The following is a 16407-nucleotide window of genomic DNA, read 5'->3' as shown; positions in this document are numbered from 1 at the left end:
AATGAAAGAAAGACCTTTAATTGATAATGAAGTGAATGTAAAAAAATGTGTAATTATTATATAGAGGCTTTGGTGCTTTTCATGGAAGAGTAGAACCGATCCATGGCATTGGTTGGCTACAGCTGGACACATAATTAGAGTGCCTCCTTACCTATAATTTGTTAGTTAATAGTTTTGGTTGGCGGCATGTTATTACCATATGAAAGGGCTAAGCAGGGGTCATGAGCACTGCTACAGTAATTAGAGCAGAGCTGAGGGCAGAAGAATGTTTGGAAATCTCTACAAAGCTATGCTTTAATTATAATTTAGTCAGAGCAGCACTGTTTTAAACTCAATATATTCAGTAGCCATTATTTTCTGTAATAGTATGAACAGCTAGGTCTGTTTCCTTTCAAAGCATCAGGCTTTGAAGAGAATGAGATTGAATTAGATTAATTTAAAAGGGTGTGCTGCTGCTGCCAGTATTTTTTTTTTTCTTTCATGCTAATGTCACATGTTGTTGTCACAGAGAAACCGGATCTGTTTTGTTTAGAAGATGTACATACCTTTTGATTTACATGTCCTCGAATGGGGAAAAAAGTTGTAATGAATGTACATGGTGACTACTTAAAAAAATTGTCATTTACAATTGTCATCAAAGCTAAAGGAATTGTGTAGCTTTAAATAGCGTTTATTCTTCAATACATACCATTTCTTTACTGCATACTCCAATACACTGTTAAAGGAAAAACGAGGACTGCAGAAATGGTGGTTCATTCTAGGTCATGGATCAGCTTTTGGATTTGCTGTCTAACATTGATGTGCATGTGTGTTGGATTATTATGAGAAATAAAAACACTTCTACTTCCTTCATATTCTGACTTAACTACCTAGTTTTCTTTAAAACCTCCTACACATTTTTAATCTTTATGTTGATGCAGGTCGCAATGAACTGATTGCCAGATACATTAAGCTTCGGACCGGGAAGACGAGGACTCGGAAGCAGGTAGGAGTGGAGAGGAGACCTCTGTTGCTTGAATGTCAGAAGGGTGGTCAGATCTGAGTGAGAGTGTGTGAGGCATTTTGCCTTTGTTTGTGCAGTAAAGAGACAAATCTAGAACAGTAACAACCAAACTTTAGGCTGTTGATGAGACTTGTAAGGCTGACTAGTCCCGTCACAGCTGTGATGCTTGATCAAATTACCCAGGTGTGTGACATTTATTCAGTTGTCACTCACGTTTGTACTTACATTATATCTACTGATATCTATATTATATACTTGTAAGAAATGTATTTGCAGAAGGTTTCTGCTGTAGAATTAATTACTTTTAAAAGTACACCAACCTCTTGGGGGCAACAGTGGCTCAGTTGGTAGAGTGGCTGTCCACCAACCATAGGGTTGGAGGTTCGTGCCCCGCTCTTCCTGACCACATGTTGAAGAATTCGTGGGCAAGACATTGAATCCCCAACAGCCCATCCCCATCCCCAGCATTGGGGAGGGTTGCATCAGGAGGGGCATCCAGTGTAGGATAAGCCCAAAAGACCAAAAAAAAGTACATCAACATTGTGCTTTTGCAGCTTTTTGTTGTCTCCAATAAAGCTGGTACTGTAATGCATTATAAACAAGGACAGTCCGCATGAGTTCATCAGCGCAATAGTCCTCCTCATGACTAAATCATGGAGGTCGTGCACTTGGCCAGTGTAGAGGCCTTTATTAATAGTAAAGTGGAAGCCTTAATAGATTGGTACCACTTTGATCAAAGAGTATTTGCTGTAGTCATCTTTGAGAGCATCCTGCCTTCTGCAGCTTGCCCTGTGCAGACACAACTCTCTCCATAGAGTTGAGCCTAGATTCTTTAATCAAACTGTGTCATGTAAATGTAGTGACCCACTGACTCATCTTCCCTATAAACACAAAATTCAATAAATCACCAGTGAATTAAATGACAATGATAAACAAGCTTGTGTGCACGGTGACCTTTGATCACTGTGTGTGAACTAATGAGTCTGGACCACAAACACTGGGCCATTTCTCTCCTAGTGACTTTTGTTCTGGTTCTGTATTGAGAAGAAGAGTGAATTGTTTACCTGAAGCTATACTAAGAAACGCACCTTTTTTTTTATTTTTAGCTTTTAAAAAGTACATGTTTTACATCATTAATTGTTCTGTTTAGATAAAATCAACTGTCTGGATTTTTAATTACCTTGTTTTCTTTGTCTTCTGTGAGAGGAAATGGGCAATCTGTTGGTCGGTGCAATAAATTAAGGCTACCATGTTGTGGAAAACTGGATTGTAGGAAAATTAATGAGCAGCCATTAAAAAAAAATTGTTGAAACTATTTTTGAGCAAAAATGCCAAAAGGTTTGATTGCAGGTGAATAATCGATAATCAAAGCTCTTAATTACAACTAATTTGAATGTCAGTGGGATTTTGTAGGAAACTGTAAGCAGCTGTCCTAATTTCTATTATAAGATATCCTGTAGAATTTGATTGTGTAATGTTTCAAAACAGTAAAAAATCCCCAGTGTAATTTATTTGAGTCCAAGCAACATCTTTAAATGTTTTTTCCAAATCCGAAAAGAGAAGAGAAAAAAAAATCAACTCTAGGTTGATTTATTTGCAAAAGCTTAGAATTTTAGAATTTTACTAATATAAATATTTAACTGCAGAGGAAGCACCTGATAGTGTGGTTTAAGTTATGAATGTTTCATGTGAGAATGTTAAATAACTTTATACTGTGTGATCATCGGTGGTAAACTTGGCTGGTGTTTGCTCCCGTAAGAATACTAGACTGGTCAATTCTCATTCAGTACACAACAGATCACATCTGTGTGCTCTTAATATGTTCTAAAGGGGCCTGCATCCTCCTTAATCAGTTCACTTAAATGACAACAACACACAGCATAACGCTTTATTGGCCGTTAGCTTGGTGTGTGGTTTGAACATGCTTCAGTTATGCACCTGATCTCCCTCAAGTGTTTTAAACAAATAAATGTGTAATCCACTTTGCCCATTTTTATTTTTCCTTTTCTCTTTTTTTTTTTTTAATGGAGGTGTCTAGTCACATACAGGTCTTAGCAAGAAAGAAAGTTCGAGAAATCCAAGCTGCCATTAAGGTACGTCTGGCTTTGCCCAGTTTCAGGGGGCTTTTCATTGCCATGGTTACAGGCTCTTCCTTTGTTTTCCTCCCCTCCCCTACCCCGCAGGTGTCTAGTCACATTCAGGTTCTTGCCAGAAGGAAATCTCGTGAGTTTCATTCCAAGCTAAAGGTATGCGCTTTTCTGCTTTTGGGCTTGTTGGTTGCTGTGCGTCTTAACTTCCTGTTTCCCGTGGTGACAGAGTGAATGCCTGGTGCTCTGATTCCCCCTAACCCAAATCTATTGCTGACTGTAGTCTGTTCAGATTTTCTAACCCATCCCTTCCACCATACTATCACTGTCCTGTCTATTTGGTTCCATCTGTGTTTATTCCATTTTCCTTATCAGCATTTGCTTTGAGAGTAGCAGCTCATCACGTAAAGTTAGCATAAATATAGTGAAAATATCTTTATTCACATTATTAAAAACATTGGATTAATAGCAAGCACTCCAAAGCAAATGGTGCTAGTTGTTCCCATGTTTAATTTTCACATTATACAAGAGCCGGTACTGGTTAATTAATGTTAAAAAAGCTTTACATGACCATAATATACAGTGACAAATAATGGATTTACCAAGGTAATAGGGTAAACAATTCCGTTTACAGCCATGCTGTACTTAAACACAGCAATGTTTTGAGCTTACTTGCTAATATCAGCATGCTAACATAACATGATCTTTATCATGTTCACCACCTTTTAATTTAAGAAGTTAACATTGGCTAATTAGCACTAAACACAGATGACAACCGTGAGGCTGTTGGGGAATATCCCATTTTCAGATCTGTATTTCTGAATTAAGTATTGGACAATTAACATTTTAATTAAAAAAAATTAATAAATCATGGCATCACTAAATTAAGGCTTATTCTGAGGGAGATGTATGTCTGCACCAGATTTCTTTCCAGAAGCTGAGACATTTAAATAAAATCCACAAATGTTAACCTCATAGTGGTGCCAGAACACAAGTCAACAAACCCCAAATGTTTTTACCAAATTTCAATGTCAGTCATTTATTGACTGATATAGCTCAGTCTGGACCAGAGTGATGGACCAATTAGCAAATCAGTCGACATTCCAACAGCTGCAAGCATGGCTAAAAATAAGACCTTATCATCCCCAGGGTAAATGTAAAGATGAAACTAAACATTGTTTTTGGACTTCTGTCCTGTAGTCAGGTCAGCTGACATATACACCAGTACTGGTCATAAGATAACAATGTCTGACAATGAGTCTAGGCTGAAAGTTTACTCTGCATATGTATGAAAGTGTGCAAATGTCAAGAAGCATGCAGGCATTGGCTGTTGGTGAGTGGCTGAGGCTGGGGGTTTGAGGAAGTCTGTCTGCTTACATCTCTTACTAAGTAGACTTCATAAAACAGGGGGCATGGCAAAGGGTATCTGTGTTTAAAAAATGAACAGGAGATTACTCCTCTGCCTTCTTTGACAGTGTAACCCAACTTCTCCCTGCTGTCAAAGGCTCAGTGGTACAAATTAAGAGCAGAGAATGGTCGTGAAGCTGGCAGTTTCTGAAATGCCCTCTCCTTTTTCTTGTTCTCCCTTCCATCTGTTGATAACTTCAGGCTCTCACAATGCCATGGCTGTCGCTTTCCTTCCTCCAAGTTCAGATGTCATCATTTCAGAGCGTTCTTGTCAGTTATTTCAGCAATGGTAAAATCTGTAAAAATCACAGAAGAAAGCTTTCCAGAATGGCAGATTAAAATGGGAGAAAAGCATTGTGAAAGAAGTAATCTTGAATAATATTGACCTGTAATTTAAGGTATTTTATGAAGTAATGCTTGTATATCAAAAGGACACTCCCCCCATGTGCCATTTTCTTTTCTGGGGAAGCCTACTATACATTTTGACTTTCACACTTTGCTCCACTCCCAGTATTCAACACGAATTAATGACCCCTCATTAGTGTGTGTGTGTGTTTGTGTGTGTGCGCGCTTAGACAGGCGGACAGGCAGCTAGCCAAATGAATGGTCCTGGTCTTTCATGGGCACAGGCGGCTGTCTGAAGAAAAACAGACAGCTTTTGTATGAATCCCTGTCTTTTCTCATTTAAAGCATATTAGAGTTCAGTGGCAAAGAGAAATACAAGTGTGCCCTTCATTTTAGTGGCCATCAATGAAAACCTGCTGTTCCTGCTGGTCAATGGCATTTAGTGAACGTAGCCATTACTGTTACTGTTTTGTCTTGAGTAATAACCAATGATCAGATTGTGAAAATTAGAGAGCAAGACATTTGCCACAGAGACTAAGGATAATTTGAAAATAATTTTTTTTTTCTTTTTCCCCCATAGTCCTTGAAGTGTTTTTATTACACAATTGTGTACTTTGTGAAGGCTGGAAATTCTCAATGCAAATTGAAGAATTTCCTATTTAAAACCTTTTATGAATAGTCTGACAGTTAATAAATGACAAGTTACAATAAAACCCTATTTGTTTGCATTTAGGTTACAAGTATGGTAAGTATTTATTTATTTTTTATTTGCAATGCTGTTTGTGCTTTAATAAAGGCCTGCACCATCTTTCAGTTTTGCATTTGTACTTCTGACATAGACAATAGTTGCTGCCCAATGTTTACCCAGATTATTGGTGTTTGTGTCCATTGTTGTACTACTATCACACATTACCTTGACTGCTTCATCAGCATGTTGCCAGCATGTTTACTTTTAGCTTCTGCAACCAGTAAGTCTGCATGTGCATGGCGTGCTGCAGTATTTATGCTAAATGTAACAGGTTTAGTATGACTTTAAACAACTTTGTTAATGCACATTAACAAAAGCACTATGTCTGAAACAACATACACTGATGCACTTCTGCCAAAAAAAGAAAACAAATTGAAGCTACAAAAGACTCTTAACTAAAAGCCTCCAGTAACTCTTGGTTTTCTTGAAAACCCCTTGCTGTCTGTGTTTTGACATGCGCTGCTGCTAAATTAGTTTTTAAAAACCTATTTCAGTGGCAGATTAGTCAACAAGGAAACTTTTGTTTAAGTGCATACCACTGCCAACCATTGTATACTGGAATTCAATAGTATTTGTTTGGCATTCCTTGAAAACTTCATAGCAATGCCGAAGCATCTTCTTTTAACCTGCTTGCTGTTTACTGTTGAGGTCAGTGGTGCTTTCAGTGTGTTGTTTAGTCTGGTTGTTGCTACCTCTGCAACATGCTCCACCTCCTTCCTCTGTGTGATTGCTAAGCCTTTTGTGACTGCTGTTAAAGGACCAAGCCGTGAAGGACAAAGCCCTCCAGAGCATGGCCTCCATGTCCTCGGCGCAAATCGTCTCTGCCACAGCTATTCACAACAAGCTCGGCCTGCCAGGCATCCCGCGGCCAGCCTTCCCTGGAGCAGGGGTAAGAGTCTCGCTGGCACACTACTATTGATCCATCCTGTTCATTTTCAGCCAGGGCAGCCATGGGGCCAACCACACAGACACTGGGCCAAATCACATTACACACCACAGCTTTGCACAACTGCCCCTATCAGATAAGCACATGATCAAAAGGAGTGGTTGTCAAGATAACTACGCTAAATGTATAAGCTAAGAGCCATTTTGATCTTGTTGCTAACAGCTGTTCACAAGTGGATGTTCTTTGTTATCTATTTCTAATTCTCTAGTTATGGCAGGGTATGATATCAGCTGGTCAGCCAGGATCCTCACAAGAGTAAGTAGCATACTTTGATCTCAGAAAACTTCACAAAACAAACTATTAAAGCAATATCTATTCTAATCTGAAATCTCTCTGTTCCAGTATTAAGCCTTTCACCCAGCAAGCTTATCCCATCCAGCCAGCAGTCACAACAGCCATTTCAAGTGAGAATTTACTTACATTTTTTTTTAAAAATGCCCCAAAATAGACATAGTTCCCCGAATCAGAGAGGTTCTTTTCATTTAACGCCTTTATCCTTGCACAACCTAGTAAATATGGTTAATCTCTCCATGTCGTCATATCCCTGCTTTGGTTTGAAGCACCTCCTTTTTTTTTTTGTTTTATGTACAGAAATGTTAATAGCTGGTTTTCTACATTATTTTATGTTAGTACAATATTATTAACTGGTAAGATTTGTTTTTTTTTAACCAATCCCAGGAATGTACAAATTAAGGTCAAAGCAGGGCAAACCACAAATACTTCACTGTGTTGCTTCACTATGATCTTAAAAATGTTTTTTGTGCAGGTACAGCATTTTGTATTTCAAATAAATCCTGAAACCAATAATAACAAAATCACAGGTTTTATTTGATCTGTAATTATCATGTTCATGCTGTACTGTACCCACAGAGAGTAGGAATCTCATTATTCCTCTGCTGTTACTTTAGGTTATGAGCCAGCAGCAGCTCCAGCTCCCACGGCACCAGCATGGCAGGGCCGCTCCATCGGTACTTCAAAACTCCGACTGGTGGAGTTCTCCGCCTTTCTGGAGCAACAGAGGGACCCAGACTCCGTGAGTAGAGCAGTAGACTACTGAATACTACATCACACTCATTGTGTTAATTTCCATGCATTACCAGTCCCGGGACATTTTCCTAGACAGCTGAGGGTCTGGCCTGTAGGTGCTGTATGACCAAAAAAAAAAAAAAAAAATGTTCTGCAGGCATCAGCTAAGCCACTAAAATCCAAAGACTCGCTGAGTGGGGTAGACAAATCGTTTCCTGTTTAGTGTTGCAGTTTTTAAATTTGTTTGACATTTGTGTTGATATCACATGACAGCTAGTAATCTTACATGCAGCTTAATTCTAGAGAAGCCACTCAGATGTTTTAAGCTAAAGGTTTTCATGCAGTTTAAGGATTAACAGACCAGTTTTTTTTATACATTTTGTAAAAGCATCTACCTTTCATTACATGTTAATTTAGCTTGTTCGCAGAGACCTTAGATGAAAAAAAAATATTTTTCATGTGGACAAAGACTGAATTGAGAAAATTTAGTCGTTTTATTGTATGTGTAGGAGCCATAATATATTAAAATGAACTTGTTGCTTTTGGTGTTAATCCCAGTAAAATCAAAACAATAAATCATATGGAAATGGTGTGAAGAAATCATGGTTTATTAGATGTATCTCCTCACCTGCATGAGGGATGGTATGAAGGTAAGTGGGTTGTCTTATTTTGCTGACTGCTCCCTTGATTTATCATTGTGATTTGACAGTCACTGAAATTTGATTTTTATATTTTAAATTGTAGAAGTCACCACAACTGGACCTTTGTTATAAGTCATAAAACAAATCTGAGATCTCCTTAAAGAAGCTATTGTATGGTTTTGTCTCATTCACTTGAGATGGATCCATCTTGGTCAGATTTTGTGGTTTTATAGCTTTCCTGCCTAAAACAGTCAAAACCTGAGCTTTTACATTGTCAGTGAATCAGTAGGGCATTGCCAGCTTACTTTAATACAAGCAAAAGGATTAGTCTGTATTTGGCTTTAGTGGCACAGAGTGATATTACCTTATTTTTATACCAAAATACAAACACGGCTAAAACCAGAGTCAAATAAAATGCAATTTGGCATATGGGTATTATTGCCATTTTCCACCTCATGTTCTGAGTGTATTATTGGTCTAATTCCAGGTACTACCTGGTTATTATGGTGGTTATTTCTGTGTTAATACATTTCTGAATACGCAGGTTCATTAATTACTTCAGCCTGGATAGAGTTGTATTTTACTTTTTAAAATGAATTGCCCCTTAAATACTTTAACGTGCTTTTTTTTTTTCTCCTTTCAGTACAACAAGCATCTATTTGTACATATTGGGCAGACAAATCATTCCTACAGCGACGCTCTGCTGGAGTCAGTGGATATCCGTCAGATTTATGATAAATTCCCAGAGAAAAAAGGAGGACTAAAGGAGCTGTATGGAAAAGGTCCACAGAATTCCTTCTTCCTTATAAAATTCTGGGTGAGTGTAATTTGTCCACTATGTTGATGGGATGATAATTGTTGCAGCTTAATTAAATTTTACCTACACTGGTCGTAACATCACTATTTCGCTCACTGAGAAATGTTTGGCAGAATCCTGTTCAGTAACTGTCTGTTCAGGTTCGTCTTTAGTGATTGGGTGTAATTAGTCTACACAGAGAAGATTGCTCTCTTAATGTTTGCAGAATGCACTCTGCTATATTTGGACTTGCATAGCAGGAGAGCTTTTGATCAAAGCACTCACTAATTCATTGTAATATCTCCAAACAATGAAGTGACCTGGTTGCATTCCTAATAGCTGTTTAAACATTGCATGTATTTCCTCACTGATGCAAAATGCTAAGTAGCGGCAGCCAACAAAGTAGGACCGTATGCACAGAGACCAAGTCCCCTAAAATTCCTTTTGAAGTGACCGACCAATCTAAATTTCAAATGAAAGACAGAATCTGCACAATAATGAATGTATAACTGCTTTGCTTAATGAAGGAGGAGAATGTTGTAGGAGGATGTCTTCTCTTTTTGTATCCATAATGAACAGGATGTTCAGGGCATAGAAAGGGTGCAGACCCATTCAACCTTGTAAATCAGTCTTTTAACATAACTTCATTTATTTCCTCTTTAGAATCTTGTTACCAATATGGACATTAACATGCTTATTCAGTTGTGGCCAAGATCTTTCAATTTGATATACGTTACTTGTATAATCTTGACAGGTCTGTGGTCAAATTCTTAAATTCTGCATTAACAGAATTTAATAAGACTTACTCTACAAGGTCAAATACCTGCTGTATCCAAGTTCTATATTACATGCCAACTCTTTATATTCTTTGTTTTAAGAGAACATTTTGCACAACCAAATACGGTGCCTGAGCTATGAGATTTGATAATGCAGTTATAACTTGTTTTAATATAATATCTCAAATCATAAAGAGAGAAGAATTAGAAACCTGTGCCAAGCACATGCTGGGAGTCTCAAAGTCAAAAAAAAAAAAATCCAAAAGGTGGTTGAGAATCACAGTGCTGAACCTCCAGATACAGACTGAAACTGGTGATGGCCTATAGCAGTGATGGAAAAACAGAAGGATGTAGATATAGCAACATCAGGAAGAAGGAACATGAGAAGCTTAAGAAATACCATAGGAAAGACTGATGCAGCCAAATACAGAGAGGTTCTTGAAGAATTGATGCTCCAGAGTGCAAGTGACCTTAGGTCTGGTCCACATTCTGGATGACAGGGGCCTGAAGCATACAGTGAAGAAAAGGGCATAAGTGTTTGACTGTCCTTAAGTAGACCAGCCAAAACCCTGAGCTAAATGATGACCCTGAGAAATGATAGCAGCACAGTTCCCATCCAATCTCTTGGAGCTTGAGAGGTCCAAGAGGGGGAGGGGGGGGGATCACAACACATTTGCGTGTGCAGGCACTTATTGTCAAATGATACAATTCCTCAGTAACTCCTGGAAATGTCAGTATAAGTATAATTAACTTAAAGGATGGTCTATCAGGTGTTAATTACTCTGGTATGCTGCCCCTAAGTGGGCACCAACCTTTAACATTTTTGTACTTTGGCATTGTTTATTTAAAGCATTTTAAGCATTTGTTTTGTATGTATAGACACTTTAAGTTAGATTTGACAGATTAAATGTATATTCAATGTTTTTTTGAATACTTCATTTATACTTATACTTTATGTAGCTTATCCAAAGTGATAACTTTTCATCCATGTTACAATGACCTTCAGGTCTTCTAGAGCTAGACCAATATTGCCTCATATCATTTTTTCTCGTATTGATGTATGTCAGACAAGAACATAATTATGGTGCAGAAATGCCAATTTATCTTGTTACAGTCAAGAGTGTCACTATTACATAGTTTCAATACAGATGTAGCAGACTATTCACATAGACCTTGAAAATATTTCTTGCCCTTCTTTCAAGATGTTGGTCTATAATGTCATCTTGTAATAATTCATTGGTTGTTACAACCAAACAGAACTATTAGTTGCTATATGAAATGCTTGAATTTTATTTTTATGTGAAAATGAATCTTTTACATTAATTTACTACTTGTTACCATGAGTTATTGCTTGTCTTTGTAAAGACATCTGTAAACACACCGTAAACACCAGTTGTGTTCAGCCTGGGCATTCTGACCAGTCTGCAGGTACATAGTAAAGTTATGCAGTGTGTTTTACCTGTTGATCATGAACAGCATTACATTTTTCACATACTGACTTCTGACAATTTGGACCAGGTGATTTATGATGGGGCTGGTAGGCGTAAGCATTTTTCCAAATTCACTAGAGGGCAGTATGACCCTTTAATACCATGCATGCATCTCCTGTAATTATTTAGGGTCCACTTTAGAGAAATAAACACTTCATGCTGTTTTTTTCTGCCTCAGGCTGACTTGAATTGCAACATCCACGATGATACTGGATCTTTCTATGGAGTTACTAGTCAGTATGAGAGCTCAGAAAACATGACCATTACATGTTCAACAAAGGTCTGCTCCTTTGGAAAGCAGGTGGTTGAGAAAGTTGAGGTATGGAATCAAATTTTTCCATCTTAATAAAATCACCAGCTAAAAGTTGTGAATTAACATCTTTCTTTCCCCTCTTGTTCCTCAGACTGAATATGCACGTTTTGAAAATGGACGATTTGTCTACCGGATAAGCAGGTCTCCCATGTGTGAATACATGATCAACTTCATCCATAAGCTAAAACACCTGCCAGAGAAATATATGATGAACAGTGTGCTGGAGAACTTCACAATCTTATTGGTAATCACTTCACTGACCTGAGTGGCCAAGGTCCCTCTCCAGGACACTCACTCATTCTTCTTCTCTTTGCATTCAGGATGTGTTGGTGGCTCCAGCTGGCTTTAAAATATGGGGGTCTAAGTCTGAGTGGGCTTTAAGATGAGTTCCCTACATTCCTCTCATGCCACAGGGGATGAGACACAGTGTGAAGAGCCTTGTTATCTGCAGGGAAAAGAGACGAGGGGGCAGGAACCGTGGTTATTAACTATCGCACAGGGTCTTAAAGTCATATTTAGCACTACTGACAAAGCAAAAAATAAAGGCAGACCAACACATGGGTGTAGCCACTTAAGCACAAACTAGAGAATAACAAAAGAATCTTAATGCTAGGATGATTTAAAAACACATTTTAGGAACTTTTTAAGTTCAAGATTTGCAAAAGTATTGTAAACGAAGGGACTTTTATAAAACAAATGTTTACGTCAACCCCCCAACCTGCAGGAGAAACCATAAGCTTGTCTTTTTAAGTCTACCCATTCTAGATGTTTGGATTATTAAAATAATGTGTTCATCTTTTTTTGTTTTTTTTGATTTTTCTTATTAATGGTTCCTTATTAATGGTTCACATGTTAGCCTCATGCTTGTTGAGAGTAGGAGTATAGGTCTAATACAAAGATGACATGGATATTATTATTAGGAATCAGTTTTTAGTTTAAAATGTGGCCTGATAACTTAACTGATCAATGTTTACCTTTTTAAACTTGGCTCCATGAAGTAAAAGCTTTCACTGTTGACTAAATATTGATTGCAAGTTTAGTTTCCATCAGGTTTAAGCCATTTTTAATGAAGCTTTTTACATTAAAGTATGTTTGCTCCAAAAGATCTTCAGTAAAGATCTTTTTTTAAAAACAAGTAAGACATTAAATGTATATACACAAAATCATATATGCATGTGTATGTGAGTTTTCAGTAGCCAATTATAGGTGATAAACATCGTATACAAGACTATACGACTGGAAATGAGGCTCCATGCATCAACAGTACATTTTGCAGTTTGAAAACTTTTCCCCTGTTTCTTACAAATCAGATTGTACTTCCCTACAAGAAAGTAACTCCCATCTCATCTTTTGCAGGTGGTGACAAACAGGGACACCCAGGAGACGCTCCTATGTATGGCGTGTGTGTTTGAAGTTTCAAACAGTGAGCATGGAGCCCAGCATCATATCTACAGACTGGTAAAGGAATGAGGCTCTGAGCTTCACACACAACCCACTTCTTTTCATAGACTTACCAACCTCAAAAACAAGTGGCAGTGCCTCTACCTGAAAGTCACACCTACAATGCTATTTGCTCCTGGTATTGGGTGAAGTTACTTATATAGTTTTTTTAAAAATAAGTGTTTGTTATTTGACTGCAGCTGTGAATTGCGGTACAGTTGTTTTACGTTTAAATACGGGAATTCTTGTTTAAAATGTTGAGTTGATCTTTGTTGGGTATAAATGTGGCCGTTCCTAAAAGAATTACTAGATTTATTTGGTAAATGGAAATTTGTGTGTCGTCTTCTGCTTTGTTACGTAGGCTAAAAGGAAAGAAACAAAAAAACAATTCTGGCCTTTCCACCGGTGGCCTGATGTGGTATGTGTCACATGAGTGTTTTGTATGTCTGTAGTTCACAATTGGTAGATGCATACTATAAATACAACCATCAGCCACAACATTAATACCACCTGGTAAGTTTATTATTGTGGCTGTGTATACAGACACACCCACAACCATTATTTTTCCAAAGAAACAAAACTAACACTACATACACAGTAGCTGAAAGTGTTGCATACGTTGCAAAATTACTGTTAATTCTTTAAAAAAAAAGCCTTTAGTAGAATATTTATCCCAGTTGAAGCACTCCAAGTCTTAGAAACTACATAATAAATGCACTGTGAAAATACTACAGTTTTGCTGCAACTTTCAAAATTGCTGCACTTAAGGAAAAAAAAAAAAAAGTCTTTCCTCTGTTACAACAGAAGAGAATTTTTAGGTTTTACAGGTGAAAGTACAGATAACATTACTTCTAAGAGGACTCATGTCCAAAAGCACTTTGTTTCCCCTACTGGACTTGCCTTACTTTGTTGTTTTTGTCAGATCTCTGGTTTTAGAGCAACAGTTTAAATAATCATAACACTACAAATCACGTGTAGACAGCAGGCCCTGTTCACTATGCCGTGGCACTGTCCCCTGAATTACACCCCAATCCCACAGGGGAAAGATGCTGAGTAAGAACTCCAGGCTTGAGTGTTGCTGCCTTCATATGAAGTTCACACTATGTTCACCACATGTTTCTGTGGCCTACACCAATTCCAAGCCTTAAACATGGTAAAGCGGTGTGTGAACTCCAAAAGATGCCACTAAAACTGTGATTGCTGCGTGGAAGAGACTATACGTTTGCATCGTATAAGATTGCGTAAGAACTTCACAATACAATCTGCCAAAGTGTACAGTGCCTTAGAAAATATTCTAACATTGTTCTTTGTTTTAATTATAAAATCCATTCTGTAAAAGGGGTAAAAAAAAAATACACATTTGGAACATCTCTGTTCCTAAGTTCTATTTATTGTGATTGGTACAGTCCTACAATTAAAGATTTTGTTGTTGCTTTTTCAGAGGCAGTTTGCAAATTGTGGCTCAGAAACATAAATACAGGTGACATTTTCCTTTAACTCTGATATGTTCCTAAAAGAAGCCTTTTTGTAAGAGTGTACTATAAACATGGACTGTCTGCTTTTCTTGTTGTAAACAACCAAAAATACAGAGATACAGTCAATCTTTTGCCCAGTCCTACATAATAGCAAGGAAGTGCCTTTGGTTTAAAATTTCCAGCTTGAGAAAGATCAAACTAACTAAAAATTTAATGTTGCTAGACCAAAAATGACACGAGTAAAACCAATCACCACATTGCCTTTTAAAAGGATTGTAATGATAGCAGGGGAAAGCTGGTTAATGGTAAAAGAAATGATATATTCATTTTTATTCAATTTGACAAGTTATGTATTTGAAGAAAAAAAAAACAACTTTGAGGTCAGAGACTGATAGACCTACTGATAAACGGCCGCTGACTGCATGCAAGATGTCCACTTCGTGCACACTTGCAGGTTCAAGTGTTTTTAAAAATGGCTGGAAACATTAGTTTCCTCTTTCCTGCAACCACACGTTCGCACGACGTGACAAAGAGAACGTCATATTACCTTTGATGCAGACAAAGCTGTGATGTCATCAAGGCAGACAGACATGAGCTTTTATCTTTTATGATCCTTCAGATAGAAAATTCAAAGTTTATTTAATATTGAGAAAATGCTAAAAGGAATTTTAAAAATGGTTTAAATGGGGCTAAATCTAAAACCTCTAGTGAGGACAATGCAGTAGAGGTGAATATTTCTCACTCTAAAGAGCATAGATACTGACGCATTTACTGTTTTTTACAAAAATTTTAAAAAAGCCATGGGCATCTAAAGTATTTTAAATCAAAGACGCTCTAAACAATAAGACAATGTCTCTGGTGGGTGCAGATAAAGTTCAATCATTCAGTATTCTTACCACAGTCCTGTGGATACTGTGGAGTTTTAATGGGCTTTTTATTTCGTTTACCCTGTGTATATGTTCACATTTATCGATTACTTAGTGAGATGTTCCTGTTTTCCTTATTGTACTTGTATACAGTTGTACTTGGTTTTGTGATGTCTGTATATTGCAAGCCCAATATGATGGTAAAGATGTTACTGCTGCACTGCTGGTACATTTTGTCGTTTCAACACTTAAAACAGCAGGACTGATGCCTTCACTGGCATGAATGTCAGGTTTTTGAACCATTTGAGAGAAAATGGGGACGGACACACACACACACACACACACACACACACACACACACACACACACACACACACACACACACACACACACACACACAAAATCAGCTAGGTCAAGGAATTGTGCTACAAACATCAGCAGTTTAGCTCTTGTTATTTGTACTTCTGTTGAAGAGTAGGTACTGGTACCTTTTATGTTTGATGACCATTTTCAGATGGCGGCTTTAAAGTGATTCTTCACATAGCTCACATATAGTTGTCCTACACACATTTTGGGTTTTGTGTGCAGAGTTTTTTGTAAAAAGGTGCTTTATAAAAAATTCTTAGCTTTTCTTGGTACAGATGTGATCTCTTTTCATATCCATGACAGTACAAGTGTTGGAGCAAATGAGAGAAAAGAAGCTCTGCTATGTTTGTGTTCTGCATATGTTTTTGTCTTTGCTCTGTAACAATATGATGCCTTCTTCATAATAGATATTTTGTAGCTTTCTAGATACTTTGTATGTATGCAATATTGAAGTTAAATAAATCTGAAAATATTGTATTTTCTCATCATTTCAATAAAATGTTTGACAATTGTGCTGAAGCAGTGAGCAAAGCTGTGTTTTTAGACACTGCACAGATGCAGATAGTCTACACTGAGACACTGCTGACATCTGCTGAACCTTAATGGCAAAACCCACAGATCTAAAGGACACAGCCTGTTATTCACAGTTTTTAGATGTTCCTGAATGACAGGAACATTTTAA

General features: G+C 37.5%; 1 protein-coding gene across 10 annotated transcripts in view; it reads left to right on the top strand.

Moving 5' to 3' along the window:
* tead1b (TEA domain family member 1b) overlaps positions 1 to 16200 on the top strand; it is a 48358-nt gene extending 32158 nt beyond the window's left edge. For 2 of the 10 annotated variants that reach the window (XM_067496482.1, XM_067496483.1), the window contains 11 exons: positions 921 to 985; positions 3034 to 3249; positions 5576 to 5587; positions 6348 to 6479; positions 6745 to 6791; positions 6879 to 6940; positions 7445 to 7569; positions 8847 to 9020; positions 11444 to 11584; positions 11670 to 11822; positions 12935 to 16200. In XM_067496482.1, coding sequence (XP_067352583.1) covers positions 921 to 985; positions 3034 to 3249; positions 5576 to 5587; positions 6348 to 6479; positions 6745 to 6791; positions 6879 to 6940; positions 7445 to 7569; positions 8847 to 9020; positions 11444 to 11584; positions 11670 to 11822; positions 12935 to 13048 — 1241 coding nt within the window. In that variant the 3' untranslated portion in view covers positions 13049 to 16200. The other 8 variants (XM_067496486.1, XM_067496487.1, XM_067496489.1 and 5 more) reach the window with 8 other exon arrangements.
* Positions 16201 to 16407: the final 207 nt, after the last annotated feature.

This window comes from Channa argus, chromosome 2, assembly GCF_033026475.1.
Source record: "Channa argus isolate prfri chromosome 2, Channa argus male v1.0, whole genome shotgun sequence".
Taxonomy (NCBI): Eukaryota; Metazoa; Chordata; class Actinopteri; order Anabantiformes; family Channidae; genus Channa; species Channa argus.
Note: the sequence above shows the minus strand (reverse complement) of the source record. Positions and strands in the feature narration are given on the sequence as shown.